Source organism: Nesoenas mayeri (assembly GCF_963082525.1).
Source record: "Nesoenas mayeri genome assembly, chromosome: 6".
NCBI lineage: Eukaryota > Metazoa > Chordata > Aves > Columbiformes > Columbidae > Nesoenas > Nesoenas mayeri.
The window spans coordinates 14,499,751-14,522,373 of record NC_137545.1 but is presented as its reverse complement, the minus strand read 5'-3'; the positions used below and the strand labels follow the sequence as shown (position 1 = coordinate 14,522,373).

The 22,623-nt window shown below is 37.7% G+C and overlaps 1 protein-coding gene across 1 annotated transcript in view; it reads right to left on the bottom strand.

Annotated features, from left to right (window-relative positions):
* ZNF804A (zinc finger protein 804A) overlaps positions 1 to 22,623 on the bottom strand; it is a gene marked incomplete at its 3' end in the record, with an annotated part of 146,126 nt that overhangs the window by 27,009 nt on the left and 96,494 nt on the right. Inside the window, exon 2 of the mRNA XM_080347139.1 lies at positions 8,347 to 8,490. Coding sequence (XP_080203265.1) covers positions 8,347 to 8,490 — 144 coding nt within the window. The remainder of the gene's footprint in view (positions 1 to 8,346; positions 8,491 to 22,623) is intronic.

Below are 22,623 nucleotides of genomic sequence, written 5' to 3'. Positions count from 1 at the left end.
CCTTGAGATGAAGGAAAATACTCACCTGAATCCAAAATACAAACAGGACTGTAGGCAGGGGCACACTCCCAGCTTTCCTGTCCACTGACTTGAAATCTTAAATAAGGGCTACTGCCTGTCTGCCAATAAAGTCCAAAACAAGCCGCACTCCTGCTTGCCTAATCTGTCCCTACAAATGCTCACAGAGCTCTTTTTAAGTCTTTCTTATTTCATTCATTTGCAGTGGGAAGGTAGGGAAAGATTACATTAGGGGCTCACTTAGACCTTTACTGGATAGCTGCGGTTGTAGCCCTAATAAACAAACAAACAAATAAACAAAACAACCCACAACAAATAAAACTCACAAACCCCAAAACAAACAAAACCCAGAACAAAAAACAAATAAAAAAAGGCAAACCAAAAGAAAAGCCAACCAGCTAAGCACTGCAGCTCAAACCCAAGAAGTCAAACACAAGCACAGAAGAGGCTCTGCAGCTAAATTGTTCGAAGACTGCATTGACTGCACGTGGAAAAAAAGAAGAAAAACACAAGTTTGTACTTTAGATTTTGCTGAAGGCTCCTAGAGTGGTTTAGGAACTTGAAGACATTTCTGCATAAGCTGCTACTGAACTGCAATTAGAATATGCAGAACAGTAGGTATAGTTTCTAGTGCAGCATTGGTCTGCCTACAGAAACTGCAGGGCTAGTCATCTGCTCAAGGTACACAGCTGTTCCTTAGATGTCCCGTAAGTTAACCCTGGCTCTGCAGAGGTCCCGATGTCCTCCTGCATGCAGCATGTAGAGTGAGCAGAGCTCGTCACTTAAGGGGAACTATCATTTCCATACAGTTCGTTTTTCTCTTCACATCTCTTCACAATACACTGGCCCAGGTTGCCCAGAGAGGTGGTGGATGCCCCATCCCTGGAGATATCCCAGGCCAGGCTGGACAGGGTTCTGAGCAACCTGAGCTGGGTGAAGATGCCCCTGTTCATGGCAGGGATTGGACTATATGACCTTTGAAGGTCCCTTCCAACCCAAACCATTCTATGGTTCTGTGAAAAGGCAACATTGATTGCATTGCTACATTTTTTTCAACAGGTCAGAACCACCACTGAAAAAAGGACAAGCTCTTACTGAAAGGAATGAAGGATTGATTTTGCACGGATCAGCAAAGACTGCGATAATTATCCTAACATTTACTGTGGCTTATACTGAAAAGGTTGAGCAGTTCTTCCCAATGAAGAATGAACTCTCACATGTAAACCAGCATGTACAAGCTGTAGGGCATAAAATATAATTCTAGCAGAGCTCATAAGGAAAAAAAATATCCCAAATCTTTTTTTTTGGGTAGCAAATGGAAAACTGCAAGTGGCTTCTGCAGTATCAGGCACGGAGTACTAATCATTGACGTGCACCACTTAATTGTTTTAGCAAATTAAATTATGATAACGTCACAAAAAATTATTCACCTTGAGAGGTCAGAATTTAATATATTGCTAGAAACATATTAGTTTCTACTTCATTTAAGAAAATTTAAAACTTCACTGTAAATATCATTTTTCTCTGTGATCACTGACAGCTCAAAACCTGTGAGCTCGAAACCTAACAAAATGCTTTTCATATTATTTATTGCTTACACTTAATCTACATTCTACTTGATTACTTTCAGGACAGCAATGGAATTGTATTTGGAATTTATGAAAATTACAGAAAAGGTATTCTGTTGAACTTTGAACTTTGCAGCCATAATACCATTTAAATTAACTTTGGGAGATTGATTCTGTTAAGAAATGAATGAAAATAAAAAAGAATATTTTTCTTCCTGATAATTGCTTAAGCCGATCTATAGCCTCATACAGCAAAGTAAATGATAGGTAAACTATCATGTGATCTCCAAGTTTGTATAACACAAGTTTTTAATAATTTCTCCCCATCAAAACACTGTAGGCCAAAATACGAGTTACAATATATGTGATGCTTCAGGAATTATGTAGTAGAAAGCTAAGTTATTTCCTATCTTCAAATCCTAATTATTGGTCCATTCTTATCTTAGTGCTGAAGAGAAAAAAAGAATTTTATCTTGCAGCAGTGTTGGCCAAACAGGAGAAACCTGACAGATGCCCATACAGTAAAGCAAAGTTTAAAATTAGCCTCAAGTTCAGCTAATTTACATGCTTTAAAAAGACAAAGCTAAACTGAAATTTAGGAGTACAGTTTTAAATAAAAGAGTGAACCCCACAACAGCAGGAATGCACGTCAGTGAGATAAATATGCAGGATGTACAGAGTGAACCATGTTTCTTCTTGTCTTACTCCCTCTTTGTGTTGGTGCTGTATTCCACAGCCCGCTACCCCCTGCCCCCTGTGAAGTAACTTGCTCAATATAGATTGGGAAAGCATTAATAAATAAGCAATGGGTGGTTGAATTAAATTTGTAATTTTTTTGCATGGAAATATAACATTAGTGATTTATCAGGTTATCAGACTGATCTGGATATTGAAAAGGTCAGAAAGGAAAAGGCTGCATTAATTCAAAATAGGAAAAAAATTAAAGAATTGAGCATAAATACTAAGCTTATAAACTCAGATGGGTAAGACTATTGCTGTGTTAAAGAACAGGACCTTTGTGGGATCAAAAGTGTCAGTGCATGGGGTTAATATTCTGTTTGCAGGCTATTAGTCGGACAAATAGGGTATTTACTCCTCTACTGTAATGATATTTGTTCTAAAAGCACCTTTTCAGAAAAAATAAGTAAACTAGTTAATCAAATATTATTACAGAACAGGATTTCCCCAACATGGAAAACAGAAAATGTTGTGCAGTATCTTTTCTGTTATAATTACTAAGGCAGAAATGTTGTGATAAGTCTTTTTTGGTAATGAGAAAACAGAGTGTTAGTTCGCCACAAAACTGGATTTTTTCACAACCATAAATCCTCACCATGGCCTTCTTGTCTCTTTTGACATCTTAAACATCCCTCCTAGCCAGGCTCAGTGCACAGAAAGGTCCAGCAAAATCATAGAACTATACAATCATTTCAGCTGGAAGAGACCCTCAAGATCATCAAGTCCAACCATATAACCTAAGTCTAGCACTAAACCATGTCCCTAAGAACCTCATCTAAATGCCATTTAAACCCCTTCAGGGATGGTGACTCCAGCACTGCCCTGGGCAGCCTGTTCCAATGCCTGACAACCCTTTCCGTGAAGAATTTTTCCTACTATCCAATCTGAAACTTCCCTGGTCAACTTGAGGCCGTTTCCTCTTGTCCTATCACTTGCTACTTGGCAGAAGAGCCCAACACCCTCCATGCTACAACCTCTTTTCAGGCAGTTGTAGACAGTGAGAAGGTCTCCTGCCAGCCTCCTTTTCTCCAGGTTGAACAGCCATGCAACGTGATGCCAGGTGCATGGAGCTGCAACGGGGCTGCTCATGGGTGCAAGAGGATGGGACCCAGCCAAGAGCAGCAGGACTCGGGCTCTGCCTCCTGCCCCCTCTCCAGCACGTCTCATCACACAGAGCCTGGCAAAGCCAGACACACAACATGGAACAAGCGCTGTCTTGCTCCGCATGGGTCCCCCTCACCATTACTCTATCAGGAAACCAACTCCAGCTTATCCACAGGAAGGGCTACACTTAAAACTTGAGAAGCAGAAGTTTTAATATTCCTGTTTTATGAAACATCCCCAAAACTCTGACTATATATCTTGTTAGTTTTGCTTATTAAGCAAATCTCCAGAACATTTTTGAAGCTTTTAAGGTTTTATTCTGTACTACAATAAAGCTCTTTATTGACATACTGCTCTAGAAGACAGTACTTTCTTTGAGAACCAGTATTTCTATATTTCCGAGATGTTATACAACACGTTGCCTCTGTCTTAGTCTGATTCAAACAGCTCCAGTGGGATCCAACCTGCAAAAAGCAGGTCTGGAAAAAGCAACATAAAATACTGTTTGCTCTGGGTAAATATTTAATTTCTTTCACTTCGCAATTTTCTGAGTATGTGCTGTATTTCCCTTCAAACTGATATAAACTCTTTGGCCATTCCAGAAACTGCAGACAGCAGGTGAGCAGAATCACCACGATGCCCGGAGCTGACCTACTCTGCAGGCATCTAACAACCAGAAGCGATGGCATCTTCTCTTTTTCAAGAGGGAATAACTCTACAATGAGTTTTTTTTTTTTTTTAAAAAGGCTCTAATGATGACTACAAGGATTTGCTGCTTTGCTTCAAAGTTGCAGAAACAAACAACTGGTAACATCCAATTATCTTTCCTGGGAATACTGGCATCTCCAAATGTGCTATACTGCTCTTACTTTATACCTTATATTCTTCATAACTCATAGGAGGTACGCCTTTAGTAAAATTATGGTTTTAATATTATTGTTATGCCTAACTCCACCTTTCCACTTCTAAATTCCTCTTTCTTCATCCATATTCCATGAAATATTTATTTTAACGCATAAAGATGTTCAGAGTTTGGACTTCGGAATGGCTACATATTGATATTTTTTAACCTGTTTGGCACTGATCTCCTAACAAATTTGCAAAGAAGAAAAACATGTAGAGAGGTGAAAAATGTAGACAGGAGAAATCTGTGTCTCCAGTTAGGAAAGAAGACACCTACTAATTTAGTCTTCCTGCATAACTTGTGTTTTAGTACTTCCACACAGTTTAAAATACATTTTTAGAGCAGGGAGATCATTTTCATACAGGGAGACACACTTTGAGAAATGACCTCTGGTGCTGCGGTGAAAAATTCCTACTTATAATTTACTTAAATGATTGTATTTGCATTTCTAGATGCAAATACATTAGGACTGTTAATTTTATTTTTCATCACAGCTTTTTTTTGGTTGTTGTTTGATATTTGGAAGAGCACTCCTGGGGGAGGAAACAGCACCAAGCCCAGGTGCGCTGCCCTCACATTAGGTGATTAATCATAAGTTCTGGGATGGAGAGGAAGACTTTCAAATACAGGAATAAAACTAATTCGTTCTTGTAGCAACAAAAGTCTCTTGAGCAATGACTGATGTGGGGGGCTGAGCTGTGTAATTCAGCCTTCCTCACCAACAAGACAACTCGTTGACTCTGAACAGCCACAAGACAAAGGTCATTTGGAGCCTTAGACTTAATGCTCAGCCACATTTACCAAAACTGCAACGTTGCAAAGAACACAAGCAGAATTTTTTTCATCCTGCATGAATACAGGACTTCAGACAGTTACTCATGAGCCTCCAAATACTTAAAAAATGCTGCATAAAATCATACAGATATTTTAAAGTCCTGGGGTGGGTCTCAAAAGCTGCATTCTGTGATTTTAGACCATCATCACATACCAATTCTCTCATTACTATACTAAATGACAGCAATTCTGCCTTAGTTACATTTATCTATTGATGTCAGAAAAGTTTTTTCCATGAACAACAATCTACATTTATCCTTGAACAAAAAAATCAACTTTTATTAAAATATAGTCACGACATGACATTCTGTCACATCTGTCCTGCTGCATTCTATTGTCAATTAATTTTACTTTTTTACATGCCTGGACACTATTTAAATTGACTTTTTAAATGGGCTATAACTGGGGTTTAATTTTGGAATAGGACTTATGTTTCAAGCATCCTCAAAAGTCCTGAAAAATCATGATAGAGCTTATCTTTGGGGTAGGTCATATTTTCAGGGAAACAGGGTATAAGACACAATATATCAAAACACAACCAAAACCTGACAGTACGAGGCCCCGCGTCCAATGGAGGATAAACCCCACATAATTATAAAATCTCTATTTTAATCCTGTAAATTTTCTGTGGTAGCAACTTCTGAACCAATGGAAAGTAAAAAAGAAAATCTTCTACAATAAAATTGAGGTACAGAAGCTGTTATGACCATTTTCTCTGACAAACCAGCCCATGGCTGAGATGGTGTGATAACAGTGTGCTCAATGAAGATTAAATATGTTTTTTTCAGAACAGCTGGGATGAACTCGGGTTTAGGCAGCAGTTTCATCCATTTGATCATATAGAAACAATTGCCAGGTTCTGGGATCACTGAAACCGAACTGGCTGCATTTGCTTACAATGATTCTTGGATCATGGGAAACTTTTTCAAGTGAGCGCTTTCCCTTGCCCATCCATTACAAGCAGGAAGGTGTGATCAAAGGGAGAACATTAGAGAAAAATTAGAAACTGAATCCAAAAAGAGATCATCCGTTCCTCTCACTGAACTGCTGGAGAATCTCTGCCATTGAGGAAGGACGTTTCAAGACAAAATCACAACATTCCATAGAGCATTCAACACCTGCCAATGGCTCTAACACACTTAGTAAAATTAGACTTCTCCAAAAAGGCACGTAGTATGAAGTTCGATGAAACTTCAGCACATCTGAGTGAGCCTGCACTGCAGCATATGCTGCCTGCTCTCTTTTTCACCCAAAATATGGGAAGAGGAATGGTTTGTCTTTATAACACCAATAGAAACCACCATAAAAATACTCCAGAAGAGTTGAACTTGACGTAATGTTTTAATCTCAGGAATCAATAGTCTTATTTGCCAATGATATTACAGAAAATGATCAGTGTGTCCAAACAAACATCCATAATATTTTTTCTACTGGAAAACTGTAACCTTTTGTCTCATTTCCTGCTAGGGAGATCAGAGTTATGGACGTCTCACAGAGGAAGAGGGTGGTTTTCTGTGTTTCACTGAACACGCACAAAGCCACATGCAAACACTTACACACAAGCCCCGTACACAAAGGAGAGATAGGATCTGCTGTGTTCTGTCAGACACTGGTGCAATGCCCAGCATCTCCTGCCTAAAGCCGCCAGAAAACCAGGACAGCCATGTGAAGCACTGGAAGCAAGTCCCTAATTCAGTCTCACACCTGACCTCAGTTTCAAAATCAGTTTTTCATCAATACTTAGTAGAGAAATGAACACTGCAGCCTCTGGGTTTTCATTATTTAAAGGTGCTTCAGAGCACATTAAAAAAACCAAAACAAAACAACAAAAAACAAAACCAAAGCAAAAACCAAACCAAACCAAACCTCAAAAACCTAAATAGAGTTCAAGAGGGGAAGACTCTGCCCATAGTTTATTTTTTCCTGCCTTCCATCCACACTGTGCTGCTGGGTGACATAATGCCTGAGGAACCAGTTCCAGCTGTGTTTTAACTAAAAATATTCACAACTTCCACAACTCATAATAAATATCTATAGGATGCAATGAAGCTACCTGCTAATTTCTTATCTAATGTATCTTTCTCTCCAGTTTCTCATAAATCGCTATTACTGCTGAGGTCCATTTCTCCATAGTTCTCAAAACTAAATGTAATACTCACAAAATGTAAATCTGACAGTGTAAATGATGCTCTAATTAAAAATAACAGTGAGAGAGAGAGGAAGGTGTTTCAGGGAGAAGTGCTGAAGGAAAGAAAAGCAAATAATTGGCTTACATAATAAAGGTATAAAGCACATATAGCAATTCATCTAAGTTCATCCTGAGCAAAACTACAGGACAAGGGGAGATTTAATTAGAACGAAAAGCAATCAATCCAGATCTACTACCATTTAATTTCACCACATTAAAAAAAAAAAAAAAAAAAAAAAGAAAAGAAAAAGAAAAAAAAGATACAGAATAATTACCAGCTAAGTGGACTAAGTAGAGATTTCCTGTATGGTTATTACATATCTTTAAATTAGCATTACATATCTCTTCGGTGGAGTCAAGGTGCATTGTATTTTCTTTGGAATTATACAGTCCTGACCCCTCCAGAGACCAGGACATTGCACTGGGATGCATTGCCTCACTTACTATGTGGAAGCACTGCTTTTATGTTACCAAAGTAGGACACACAACCTGGAAGTGTGGTGATAAAATCCAGTGGTAAAAATGTAAATACCAAAGTTTTAAAGCTTACACATAGGTTATTGCAATCTGAGCAGTAAATTTTCATTTCCACTTCCTTTTTTATTTTTTTTTTTAAATATATATTCAGTGTGCTTAAGTGAAATTATAGCCCAGTTCAGAACTGTATCTGTGCAACAAAGAAAGTTTACCAAGGAGTATGTCAGGTTTCCTATCTGTTGCAACAAATGCTTCCCAGAAATCTCTTAGGTATACTGCAGTATTTCTTTATGTAGAAAATTAAACTGATAACAAGGAAATCGTACATTTACATTTTTCAACATATTTTTCATCATTCCCTGTTCTTCTTCACAACTGTTCACGTTCACTTTTTTTGCATCTCAGAATTTTTGACTGTAAAATCTCACGTAAATATTTGTGATTCCCAAGCCCGCCTGAAGGATATTTATTTCATTATTCTGCCTGAAATTAAGTTGTGAGCAGATTCCTCTTACCTGTTTGTGAGCATGATCGTAAGAGTTAATGTGATTGTCAAACTCCTGGTGTTTATAGTACTGCTTGTCACAGAGTTCACAGTAGAAGTTGGCTTTAAGGTCTTCCAGAGCTTTCGTTATCGTGTTTTTCTTTTCAGCATAATCCTGGAGGGGAGCAGGAAAGAGTAATTTTAGTTTTGCCTTTGATGCTGCAAATGGATTTTGTGCTCTGCACTTAATCATATTTGTAAACATTTACACACCTCCGTAAGTAAAAGCCTTCACATATTTGCTGTGTTACACTGCACATATTTACTGTTTCTGCTGTGAGGCTGAAGATTTGCACATTTCAATTTGCTCTACAGTTGCCAGCCCCCCTCAGGGACTCCATCAGAGGCTAGAAGGATTGCCCCCAGGTTCAGTCCAAATACAAATATTTATCATGCTGGAGGCTATTTCGAGTTAATTTTGCTCCAAGACTCACTGCTCTAAAGATCTGCTGGGTAATATACCCAAAGAGAATAAGCACAAAAGTACAAACTATCAGGCTTTTACAACAATGTGTGCTTACTAGCAAGAAAAGAAAATAAAAGAAACCCTACTGGGTCCCTCTTGAAGGCGTATACACATGAAAACATGAGGAACATTTTCAGAGCTGAGAGGTAACGAGAATCCTCCATGGCTTTGTTATTTGTCAGCCAGCATTAGAAAGACCGATGCACATCTCCGTTTACCATACATTAGCAAAAGCATTACAAACAACCTGGCTTACCATTTATGAGCAAATTACATACAAGTCATAGTTATTAATTTCCTAAATACACTGATGATAACATGGCCCATTCTGAAACAGCATGGAAATGGTCTGTCATCTCGAATTAGTTTAATAGCAGTTAAACATTGAACATATAGAACTTCAGTGGAACGATTTCTGCTTTTGACTAGACTGTCTGGGATAAAATCACACCATGAAACCCCCAAAACGTCAAATATTGTTTAAGAAAACACACTAATTCGATTTGTTTCACAAAATCTAATAACTGAGCTCTCTGGAACTGACCCAAAACTCGCCTTCTTTCTTTTCCCTTGTTTGGTTAGATTAAGATAGAAGATGATCTCATAATCAGTACACCTAAAACTGAACTAATTTTGGGGAAAATGTCCTTATGTATTAGTAGCTTTCACACCTTAGGACTCATATATTTCCAATATATTTTGGGAGTTTAAAATGGAAAAAATATTTTTATCAGATTAGAATATTTTCATAACAATGTTATTAAAAAAAGAGAGGAACAACAGTCATGCAAAAAGAATAATATCCACAAAGTACTTATTTAAAATAGTACTTCATATGTAATTCAGCATGATTGGACTGCTAGCAAACACTGTTGATTCATACCCAAACTGAAGTACTCCCTCATCAAAATTTTGCCCATTAAAAGAATTGCAAATGTCACTTCAGAGTGGTATTTTGAATACTGGCTGACATGTGAAGAATTCACACATTCCTACCACATTTTCAAAATGATGTTTCATAAAACATGTTTTATTTAAAACCAAAGTGACCTAGCACTTTATTTCAAGAAACAGCAGTATTTTACACTTGGAAATACCGTTATGCTGTATGGAAACTCTGCACTTAATTTTTGGTATCAACTAGTAAGAAACTACAGGTTTTGAACCACTTCAATTATTACCAAGATGCTGATGGAGTGGAGACACCATGTTGAGACCCTAAGGAGAAACACTCCTGAAACACTTTAAAAGTAATTCTCATACCCTACAAAAGGATGCCAACTAATTTTGCTTTTTTAATACACAAAAAAATAAAATTCTGGATTTGGGGAAATTATCAGAATTCTGAAATATTATATATCACATCTGCGATGGACAAGAGTGAATGTGATGGCTTCTAAGACAAAACAGTGATTTAAATAATATTTTTTCTTTATGTAAAGATCTCACACCATGGTGTTGCAAAATTTTGCATGACTTACTAATGTAGAACAGCACCCTGAATAAAGTAATGTAACTTCACCAGTGTTCCTTTTGACATAAAGCATAATTTTTGAACCAATATACTTATTATATAGCAGAACCTAACCTGAATGCAATTACATTCCACATGCCCAAAGCATCCTAATGGAGCAGAGACCCCATGGAAGCCCATGAACAACTTTACTGCAAAGCAATAAAATCTCATCATGATCTTCAGGTTTCTACTACTAAATTCTTTCAGCTAGGGTTCTTTATTGGGTAAGGTTAATTTTAACTCACAACATTACATGACAATTTCAAGGCAATGTAGAGAATGTCATCACATCCTCTAAATTAGACGCAAATAAGTAGAAGCAATAACAGAGTTTGATCATGTCCAACAGAGAGGAAAAACAGGACTTTTAAATGAGAACCACCAAATATATTTGACTTTAGGAACATAGGAATGGCTGTATTGGGTCAGGTCAACCTCTGAACCTGTCTAAGATTTTAGTCTGTACAAGAGACCCTTAACTAAGGACCATTCTCTTTGCATTGCTTTGCAGCTGTGTTCTGCTAGTTCCAGTTGTTGCATATTGGAAAAGGTCATAAACACCCATTTTTTAATTCCCTTTTACTGGGTTATTCACAATTACATCCACCCCCACCATCCCGTCTCTCAGGTATTGCTCTCTGAATTATGTAGCTCTAGTTTATTCAGGCATTCCTTACATCAAGGCCACTCACCACTTCTGCTTGTTCTTTTCACAACCTCTAAAAGAAGTACAGCACTATATTAATATTCTCTACTTTCTACCCTATTCCTTTTTGTAGTAAGTCTTAACATATGAATTTTTAAAAATCATGATAGAACACTAAACCAACACTTTTATAGAACTCCTTTATCACCTACATCCTTCACTGCAGTATAATATTTTGCTGGCAGGAGACATTTCTTTCCAACTACTAAATTTCCCCTGACTCCAGAAACCTCACGCTTCTTCAGTGGCAGCAACAGCCATTAACAAACCTCACAGCTGAGATACCAGCTTTGGGATCCAAGCGTAGGCAATAGCATTAACTATTAATTGTGGGCAGTGAAGTATCTATCTCCAACAGGAATACATTTGCAGAAAAAATTTCTAAAGCAGAAGTAGCATAAGCATTCATTTTTACAAAAATTTGCATTGTGTTGCACCACAAACAACCACGAAACATTAAAAACATGTAGCTTCTTCACATTAGCTCCTAAGACTACCAGATGAGACTTATTAATTTTATTTTGTTAGGAAAGATATTGAATCACTTATCCAAACATCTTTCTCTCCTAGTCCTTTCTAAGACTTCAGCTTATTGTACTGCACAGATACACACAGAAAAATCCTAAATCAAGCCCTTAATGGAGGGTGTTCAGGAGATTCCCTGCAGCCACGGGACTCCCAGGCTGTGTCAGGACTGAGAAGTTGCTGTTGCTGGTTGGCATCGGGAGCCGAGGAAAGTCTGATGTCAAGGATGGATGGATGGGGAGTGGGAACAGAAGAACATCAGCTGCTGCTTCTCTTCCTGCTGGGCCATGTCCATTGATTTTGCAAGAAGAACTGCCTGGGAAGAGGAGGCTTTTGCAAGCTCTGTGGATTTTGATGAGGGATAACTGCCCAAAAACTGACAGTAAAAAAATTTACACTCTCTGGACCTTGACAGTATTGGCCAATGGATTGCAGATAGGAATGACCTGGAACCTTCTTGAGAAGAATATTCCTGCAGTAAATTGGCAGCCAAAAAGCTTACTTAAAATGGTTAAATATGACCAAGCTTAGCCTCAATTTAATCAAGATTTGCAAGCCATCCTGGAAGTGTGAAAAGAACTTTGAATTATGACTCAGTTTGGTAATGAAACTCAGAACCGAGTGTCACTTAGTTTCATTAGGTTTTTTCCTGAAAGGCTTATTATCTGAAAGCCAACAGCTATAATTCACTGTAGCTATTTTTCATAATTTATTTGAAAGATCTCTAATAAGCAATTGCATCTATCGGCTGGCTTTATTTCTCTAAACCCTTCTTCTCCGTCCTCCCAAGCCTTAAACCTGAGCAAATGCTACATCAAAAGTCTGATAAATTGGATTAAGAGGGGGCTTCATCCACAGAGGAGCTACCTGTAACTTACCCAGACAGGACTTTCTGCTCATGTGATAAGAAAGAAAAAGAAGGAAAGCTACAGAAACACTAAACACTTCACATTGATAACTTTGGAGAGCTGAATGGATGCCTCGGTCTAGTGAATATTTTTATGGAGTGCACTTCAGCCTCACACTTCTACTGTCTGCAGAAAGGTCAACTAGAGAAAAAAGCGAGAGTGTGAACTCATAATACATGATCTACTCTATGGTGATCGCCAGTGTGAATATTCTTACTTTACAGTAAATGTGAGCTCCTTTTATTGCAGGAAGCTATTCTGCATTTACTGTAGATTTAAAAGGGTCAGGCCTGTAGTCACTGCAAAGTAAAACATCTTACAGAAATAAATCCCTTCTTCAGGATAATTTACTGGTATAGTCATCCCAGAGAGGATTAAACTGCTCTGGTCTGATCCTCTGGATTAGACCATATTAGACTGGGCAGATGTTCCAGGGTAACTTTGTTTCATAAAAAATATTTAAAGCATTTTTTTTATGTCTCAGTAACTAGGGAGGAAAAAAAAAAAAAAGGAAATTCTGAATATAGGAAAAAACATCAAGCTAATACTCTTGATTCGGCAAAACTACTCTATATAGTAGCTGTATTTACATGAAAGTATCTGCCAAAAACCACGCTGTTACCAAAATAAAAAATCAGCTAGTGCTTAAGAATACACTCTCATATATAGTCAATTAATTGCATTACCTGTGGACACAATGGATTCCTTAATTTCTGGTATATTTACTAGGTATTACAAACACAGCACAAAGAAGCAGATTTTGCTGAATAAAATGTTCAATTTGCTAACATCTCTCCTCTGCTATCAATCTTGGTATGACTTGGTAGATTTAATTCCTTTAGTATCTTCGCGTATCACACTATTACTCATGACAGCAGTCTGTACATCAGCCACTGATGCACTTGAAGGAATAAATAAGAAATAGAATACGTTAACAATATTAATGTTGTCTAGTACCAAACCCTATTATTTATAAGGTTCTTGTCCTTATCAAGGCATTTAGACCAAAGCAAAAGGCAATTAGAGGCATTGATCAAATTGCTCATGGATCTTTACAAATTCATTTCCAAGCATTGTATAGTGAGCTTCAGATTTATACCAAGTTTACAAGGAGACTGGCTGGGAAAATAAATACCAAGAATCTTGTCAGCTCTTTTTGATTACCTCACCTGAAACTTTCCCATTAGCTGGGAGATGTGATGAGACCTAAAACTTACAAGGTCATGAGCACCAGATACTATTTCCTTGATTTCTTGCTCCTTTCTGACATCCTCCTTTCAGCAAAGGAGTTTCCACCAGCAATGACCCCACAGTTTCACTGTCCTGGATGAGGATGGGCCCAAGGAAGAAGCAGTATCCTGAAGACCCCTACGTTAATCAAACATCAAGGGCTGAAAATCTCCCACCTTTACTTTCTTTTTGAGATCACCTGCAGGCAACCAGTTCCAAACAAAACACTCATTACATACAACAGAGCTAATCAGTACTGTGCTATGCGTGTACTTGAAAATGCTATTGAAAGACATGCAAATAATTATAAAACTGCTTTCTCAGCTTCCTAATAAACACACAGACAGTATTTCACATTTAGATAAACACCCTAGCATTAGGATAAATGACACAGTGAAATTAGAAGGAAATAGCAAAATTTATTCCAATTAGTGTTGTTTGCTCCCTAATGCCATCTTCAATTTTGAAACACCAAATTTGTTAACCATGTCCCTAACTAATGCCAACAGCTGAATTCCACAAGCCCTACACTAAAAGGAGTGAGACAGATGTGAACAGGGACCGAGCTGGACTTGGTGGAGAGCAAAGCAACGAAGAACAGCATCATGCAGCATTAAGACTGAATTAACTTGAAAGGAAGCTTGTGATGAGACAGCAATTTGTTATCAGATTTGCCTGTCTCATTAACTTACTTAAAGCACTTATACTGTATAATTACTTTTAACTGTGACTCATAAAATCACTTGATTGTGGGTTTTTTTGCCATTAAAACTAACTGTTGTGCATAGACCCATTTATTTATTCCAGTGCTTTAAAACCAACTTCCAGGCAGAGCATACACTTAGAAGGTGAGAGCACTGGCCACAGATCTTTGCTTGGATACTTGTATTAAGAAGTAACTCTTAATCAGTGCTGATGAGAAAGAATGTGTCTAGTTATAATGGAGAAGAATTTATCTACTCCATCTCTACCACTAGTTTTTTGAAGTCCAAACAAGGTGGAACTGAAGAAGGCTTTGCTGTAGAAAAGGAAGAAGGTTTAACTCTAGATAACATCACCTTCACTGAATGTTCATCACTGTTTAATGATAAGGAAGGGAAGAAGGAGCCTGGCATTAATCTTCTTTACTCCTCTACATTAAATAGTCCAGTCACGCACTTTAATTAGAGCATAATTTTTATTTAAAAACATCCTGGGGTTGATTTTTGGCATTTAATTTCCTTATAGCAGGCATGTAGACATCTAAAGATTTTCATAGCTACTTAATGTAATTTCACTGACAGGTAAGTGTCTAATGTAATTAGGTTCTTTGGGAAAATCAGGTTTTTCTGTTTAATTCTTCCAGTGACACACTAAATGAACTGTCTTTTAACCCTGCTGAACTTGCAGCCCTGTAGATGGACTGAAAAACCCCTCTTGAGCACAAAAAACGTGCACTGGAACAGATGTCAGTGGTTGTGCCCAGCAGCCCTCAACCTGAGGGGGTACAACCATGCCTGGTGTAAGATGTTTCAGGACCCGAGAAAGGGTGAGAGGAGTTGGTTATTTATTTCACCTCAAGATACCTGGCTGCCAATTGACCAGCTGCTATTAATTTGTAAAAGTTAAAGAAAAATTGCCAGTAAAGTTGTCCAGGGCATCAGAAAAACAGAAACTGGACCCCATTTTATAAATATATTTGATTTTGAGCATGTGATTGATCTATGGGACTGACATGCAAAGTCTGCATACCTGTACCTTCAAGATCAGAATTCTTGGTGATTACTGAGTTTAGCTTTCCCAGCTTTGGCTGCTGTGCTTGACTAATAATTTTTTTTCTGCAGGATTTTTATTGACAATGTCTATATTGATTTTTTGTTAAGTTTTTGACTCCCTTTTTTTTTAAAAAAAAAAAAAGGCAACAGGAATATAATAATCTTGGAATTGATATAAAGATGTTTTTGTCCCATTTTGTTCCTCTCAAGAACACAACTTCTACATGACTGGTTAAAATTGCACTCTGTTCTACTTTCTAACAAACCTGAAACTTTGTTATTTAAATGTAAAACAACGTCCCAAAAATGTGAGCATTATATTTGCCCTGCTGAGGAAGTTTCAAAATGTATTTTGAATTTAATAGGTCCATTGCATTTTCACAGCCCATGTGTTTGTTAGGAGCAGCTACTTACTTACTGAAGTAAGTGCTCGGGAAATCCCCATAGCTGGGTCAGTGATTTTTCTTAACAGACTCTTTTACTGATTCCTTTTTACTATGGCTTTCCAGACCATTAAACCTTTTCATGCAAATTTACTATCTTTTTATAGCTTCAGGAACCCAACAGGACTAACCTTACATTATGTGCTTTGAAGTGATATGCCACCAGCACTTAAATCCCCAGCCATTGAAAAAGAGACCTTAGACCTGGGCCAGGTCTGAAATGCTCCCAGGCAGGTTCCCATGCCTACCCAGCAAGTCCTGGACACAGGAAACAATTCCAGCTGCAAAACAGAGGATATTCTATTCTGATATATAGCTGATGGGCCGTATCAGCTTATCCCGCTGGACAGAAGTAACTCCTACACAGACGTGGTTATTAAATGGAACATATCTCGTAGGGCTGGACCAATGGACCAATTTTAGTTAAAAAAATCACCACGACAACAATAACAAACCCCCAAGCACGCTAGGAATTACTCTTCTGAATATGTATGATATCATGATCTGCATTATGGTGCAATACGATGCAGTAAATACTTTCCTAAAATTAACCCTCAGTGTTACCACAATCAGAAAAAGACTTCATCTGAACACCAGAAAAAAAAATGATGAAAAATAAAAAAGCATAATATCTTTTGGGATCTTTACATTATGCAAATAAATCTTTTTACCCAGAAGCCTAGAGAAGAAGCTTGTCTTAACGGAAAATAGAATTAAGTTTAAATTTGTTATAGAGAAAACTCCCTGAAAAAAATCCCTCTAAAATTTTTTTCTATTTTTGGTTAGATTCAAAATACTCTTCACAAGAAGTAATTGAGGGTGATGAAGATGCTCAGTCTAAGTGAAGACTGTTACACTATCTAGACAAAGATAAATGAGACTGTAAGAGCAGGGCTTTGCAAACACACAAACAAGTTTTGACGATCCTGTTCCTTCATTTCTGAGATTGTTTTGAGAGCTGACTAAGTATGAGAAGAGCCTTGCAGGAGCCCTGATTTACCTTGGCAGATCTATGCTAACCAAGTTATGAGTGACCTTATTGCAGTATTAGAACCAGACACAGCATCTCTGAGATGAGATGGGCCTGGTCTTTGTTCTCTCTGAAAAGATGATTTAAAATGTTGCAAACTTCTGAATGACCCTGGGTTAAACAAAACCAAAACAAAACAAAACAAAGGAGATTGGAGTAAGCAGAGCTGCTGCTGAGTCAGCACTCTATATACTAAATCCAGTAATTGATGACCCACAGTGAATATCTTTTTTTCCAATGACTTTTAATGATTTTTTCTTTTTTATTTGTGTAAGAAACAATTGGCAGATGGCGCATTTATGATGCTGTGACCTTCACAGATACAAAAAATTATTTGAATAGATACAACTCGTGAAAAGGGCTACCTTATGTGAATGATAACACACAAGTTTTGAAGACTTTAGGCCATGAAGCTGGATAGATAACAGTCAAAAATTTCAACAACAGGGGAAGACAGTGGAAGCTTAACAAAAACACCGTGTAAGGCTCATAACTGCAGAAAAGCCTGATTTTAACTACACCTCCTGGCCAAAGGAGAGAAGAAAAGATTTCAGTTGGTCTGATACTTTTTACCCTTGTGTTGGAAAATGGGGAGAAAACAAAGGAGGCAGCCAGGTGTCAAGATATACTGTTGGGCAAATGCTTCTGAAATTGAAAGGGTCAGATACAGAAAAGGCACCAGAAAGCATTTTTAATCGATCTCTTCGCTGTCTGCTTACCCAGGCAAGTGTCCAATAACAGCCAGCCCTGCAACAAGGATAAGGAGTCTCAAATGTCTTACGCCCCTTATTTGTACATGAGCTGATGGAAAATACCTAAAAATGACTGGCCATCACCACCAATGACATTTCCAAGGAGACTATTGAGAGTGCGTCAGGACTGCGGCCATGCTCTGCACCACTTTGCTGTGCTGAGTGACACCTTTTGCTGCAAGACAAACGTACAAAGATGAAGCATTTACCCAACATTGCCCATAATCATTAACTGTGCTTAGAGAAACACAGAGAAAATGAGACACGTCCACAAAATAGTCAAAGCTTCCTCAAATATATCATACTGAAACCCACACATTCACATAAACGATACATTTAGATCAATCCTTAGTCACACTATTCCATTTCTCTCCATTTTCTGTCCTGTCGAAAACCCTGAAGTTGAGCAAAAATGCAGAGAATGACATGTTTTCATGCTGTCAGGTAAAGAAATGAGGTTTTAAATACAATTTCAATACACACTCAGAAAAGCTCACAGCCAGACTAGAGACCAAGAAACAACTGCAGATCAATGGACTATTTCTGCCAATCTGTCAGACACTGCAGTGTCATCAGAGAGGGAGATGCTGAACCACAAAACCCACGTGAGCAGTGCTGACACACTCATCTCGACTTTTCCTAATAACAGGGACCTTGCAAAAACCATCAGGTTCAATTTGAAACTCCAGCAGGAAAAGCATTCCACGTATGTCCTGTGCTCTGTCTGATAAATGTGTACTTCTACGTTTCCAAAAGCCAATGGATCCAAAGATATTTATTTAGTCTTCACAAAGTAGTTGCTATAGGATTGTGAACTGCCCATGAGTTACAGGAGCAGCATGACCTTGAGGCTCAAGAATTCTCCAATACAACTAGAAAAGAAAAAAAGATCGGAAGAGAGAAATAATGGCACAGCACGCTAGGTAGAAACATATATCGAGGAGCCGCCAGAAGGCATTCTGTAAAAGAAATAGATTTCTTGCCTACAAGTGCTGTTTGTTTTTTTTTCCAAAGGCTTCATAATCTTGGATTATTCAACTCTTTTAAGCCCTAAGGCATCCCTGCCCAGCCAAGAGTTTTCCCTTTTTAGTTGAAAGGAACTTCAGCTGCCTTGAAGAAACAAGCTGCAGATAAATGCCCTGTGCCACAGAAACTGCTGGATACACAACAGGCTTTTCCAGCAGGAACCGTGAGTGAAACGTAGGCAAAATTAGCATTCCTGAGCACGCTAATTGTTTTTGTTAAAAAGCAACAGTATCTGCAATATTGCTGACATAGGAGTCAAACGAACAGGGTTCCAGCTTATCTACAGTTAACAGTAAACCAACGTAATTTATTATTGCTACTTATAAAAAAATCCTAAGCTGACATTCAGGATACAGAGCTTAGCAAGGCCTACTTAAAAAACTGATCTTGAAGTATCAGTGAGCAGACAAAAAGATAAATATATTCCCAAACCTTAAAGATCTTGGACTTTGTTCTTTAACAAAACAGCTCAGCCAGCAACTGCAGCAGTGGTCTGATTGCTTCTGTACCTGAGTTTTAAGTGTGGATCCTCTAACATTTATGAATAACATGCTCATGTTGTAGTCTTTTCCTCTTCCACTAGATCCTCCATCATTGTAAAACACACAAAACTTTGAGACTATTGCTTCTCTATTAAGTTAGACTGAAATGTGTTTTCCATTTCATATATGCACATATGTACATTAACATGTACACCTATTGAGCACAGCACCATAAATCTAATTTTGGAAACTAGACTTAAGATATGCTACCTAATAGCTAAAGCGATCTACTGTCTTGCTGAATTTCCTGCAGTAATATAAAATGGATTTGGGAAACAATCAGGCCAGGCTCAATTTTACAAAGAAAAATCCCCAAAGGGTATGACCCATAAAAACCAGGGAAATGAGGTAAAATCAGTGTTAGAAAAAAAAAAGTCAGCACAGTGGAAAGCCTCAGGCTGAAGGTGGTTTTAATCCTGACCTCACCAGAGAGAACTGTTAGGGCTGTCAGAGCACAAAAGTGGTGAGAGCTGGAGGTGGTCACGATGATGCCAGTCCCCCTAGTGCTCCGTGGCCCCACCAATATTCAGCCGCTTTCACAGTGGAGGCACAGACAGAACTTTTGGATCAATATTCCTGAGGGATTTTAAAATCCATTAATACAGCACAGGTTTATCACATAGAAATGTCTTGTTTCTTGAAACTGTGCTAACAGTCACAAGGAATTTTCCTATTTATTATATTTATTTGGGGCATTCAGTGAAAAAAAAAATATTTATCCAAACTGAATTCCATCATAAGGTACAATAATTCAAGATGATTAAGTTAGATTGAAGTCTTTCAACCGTTCCAGACAAGCAATTTATTTCTTCCAAGCAGGGTGGAAGGGGACTCAGCAGAGTATGCTCAAGTTGAAGTTTTGTGTTGAGATGCTGCCAGGAGGTGTCAAATGAAGACAAAGCACTTGGGGTTTTCCTTCCAACCTCATCCACAGCAATGCAGATGAAGCTTATATATATATGAGTATTTGTAATGGCTTACTTAATTTTAAGCATTGTTTCATCAATGCTTTTGGTGTATTTTTATCCTTTTGCATGTAATAAATTTTGCAAGCCAAAGTTTAAAATTATATATTTAAGTATACACATACATGTATATAAAAATAAAGCAGAAGGTAACTTCATTTATCATCATTAACCTTGCTTTTATAAACAGTTTTATCTACAGGGGCACACTAAATCAAGTAATGACGATGTCCCTGAGTACAATAAGACTGCACTGAGAGCAAAGGAGCTCGGTCAGCTCTCGTAATATGAATCAGCAATTGTTCTGTGATATCTTTAATTTGTTACAAGCTAAATCCTCTTTAAGAGTGCCTGCTGGAATCCGAAAGGTCAGACAGGAAAGTGGCATAAAATCAATATTGACAGCTTCTGTCACCCTCCACAATCTATATAGCTCTTGCTAAGCTAACTTGCTTCTTTCTAATCTTTCCGATATTTTGCTGCTTCGGTCTCGCTTATGTAACATTAAAAGAAAAAAAATACTTTTCCTGAAGAGAAAGTTGTTACTTTTTAGCACTAAAAATCAGAACATTGAGGTTTGTGCAGATGCTGCCGAGATCAAACTTGCGTTTTTATATGGAGACTATTCAACGCCATGTCAAAAAAACTGCACTCCTTTATCATCTAGAACTCTTTTGAGGTGGGTTAGCCCAAAATTTGAAAGACGGATTAATACCAGTTTGGTCCATTTGACTTTCTTATAGATCTTTAAAAAGTACAGTTCCTCTGTTTACATGCTTACAAGGGTTAATATCAAAATGCAGTGAAGTAGAAATGCCAGAAGGCTTTAGATCAAGCCTCCTTGCCTACTGTACTTTTAATTATGAATAAATACCCACACTAATAATCGATACATGCTACGTGAAGGAAAAGATTAATTTTTCAAGGAATGGATTTTAATATGACACAAATAAAAGGTCATTCTAATCTAAATCACATTAAAAGTCAAATAAATGAAGCAACCCTTTAAGTTCGATATGAGAATTTCACAGGTGTTGCAGCTGTTAGCAATCTTCTCTTATAAAAAAAAGATTGCCTTAACAACAATAATGTGAGAAAAATACAGATTTTAGCAGACAAGGAATGACAATTTTTTGTCCTTGAAAAGAAAGGGAAGGAATAGGAAGGAATCAGTGCTCAGCAGTATCCTGGTGTAATTTAGAGTCTTTCCTTGAGAATGTGAAACATGCCTATTGGTTATATTATTTTTTTCTGCATCTTCAATTTGTGTCAAGCCCCCTGTTGACCAAATGCTTTTCCAACAGGAATGGAAGGTGAAGTTCCTAACAGATGTAAATCACACAGAGCCCTGTAACACAGCATAATATGGGTAGGTTATGTCTTTTCCCTGGCTGGCTTCCTTTAGGAGTTATCAAACAATCAAAAGCATCAGAAGACTCATTAGGAGAATTACCTATATGAGACTGACCAGATCTGACACTTTAAGAGGTTAGCATTGATGGTATATGAACACTTAGATTCTCTACATATAGACCACTTCCATTTTGGAAATAAAGTACCAAAGGAGGTGGATCTAAAATTATTGCTGTAAATAACAGCTCCTGGAAGAGTGGTAGGAAGAAGTAAAGTTATTAATTCTTTCTGTTTCTTAAGCCCAAGTGTTTAACTTGTGCTTTAAATGGCAATTTAGCCACTAAATGTAAGGCTTTTAATGTTGACCTTGCATGCTTAATTTTAAAGGCAATGAGAATAGAGCAATTTAATAGAAATTCATTGACCTTTTAAAAAGCTTTCCTACACCATATTCTCTCAAAAACTGGTAAAATATTTACTAGCATGAAGCTTTTGCTTTTTCCATTAACAAATACTTTTTCCCCTGCCTACTTGATTCTAGTCATAATGTTCTTCTTTTTTATGCAACTAAATGTCACACAAATAATTATGAAACAAAGCATTTTAAAATTGCATTTAAAAGTAATAGAGTCACAAAGAGAAGTAGTAGGCAAAATAGTTCAACAGTACGTAAGTGAAAATGCAACTTAAATGGCTGTTTGCATAGTCTCAGAGCTTCCTGGCTCTGGCATTGCTGCTTCAGATTTTATTCTGGGCACCTGAGCCCTTCAGAAGGATGGACAGAGAGAATGTGACTCCCAATAGATGTCATCCCACATCCAAGTAAGCAACCCCAAACAGCCCACCCACTATCATTCACGGCCTAACCCTTAATGAAATTTTATCTAATCACTTACAAACAATTAGGTCACCACTTATGAGAAGAAGTCATAAGTAGTCACACTAATGGGATTAACAGAAGTTTCTACTGGTGGCAGGGAGCCAAATAAGCCATGCTGGGAGAAGATTCCAGCAGGAAGAAATGACTGGGTT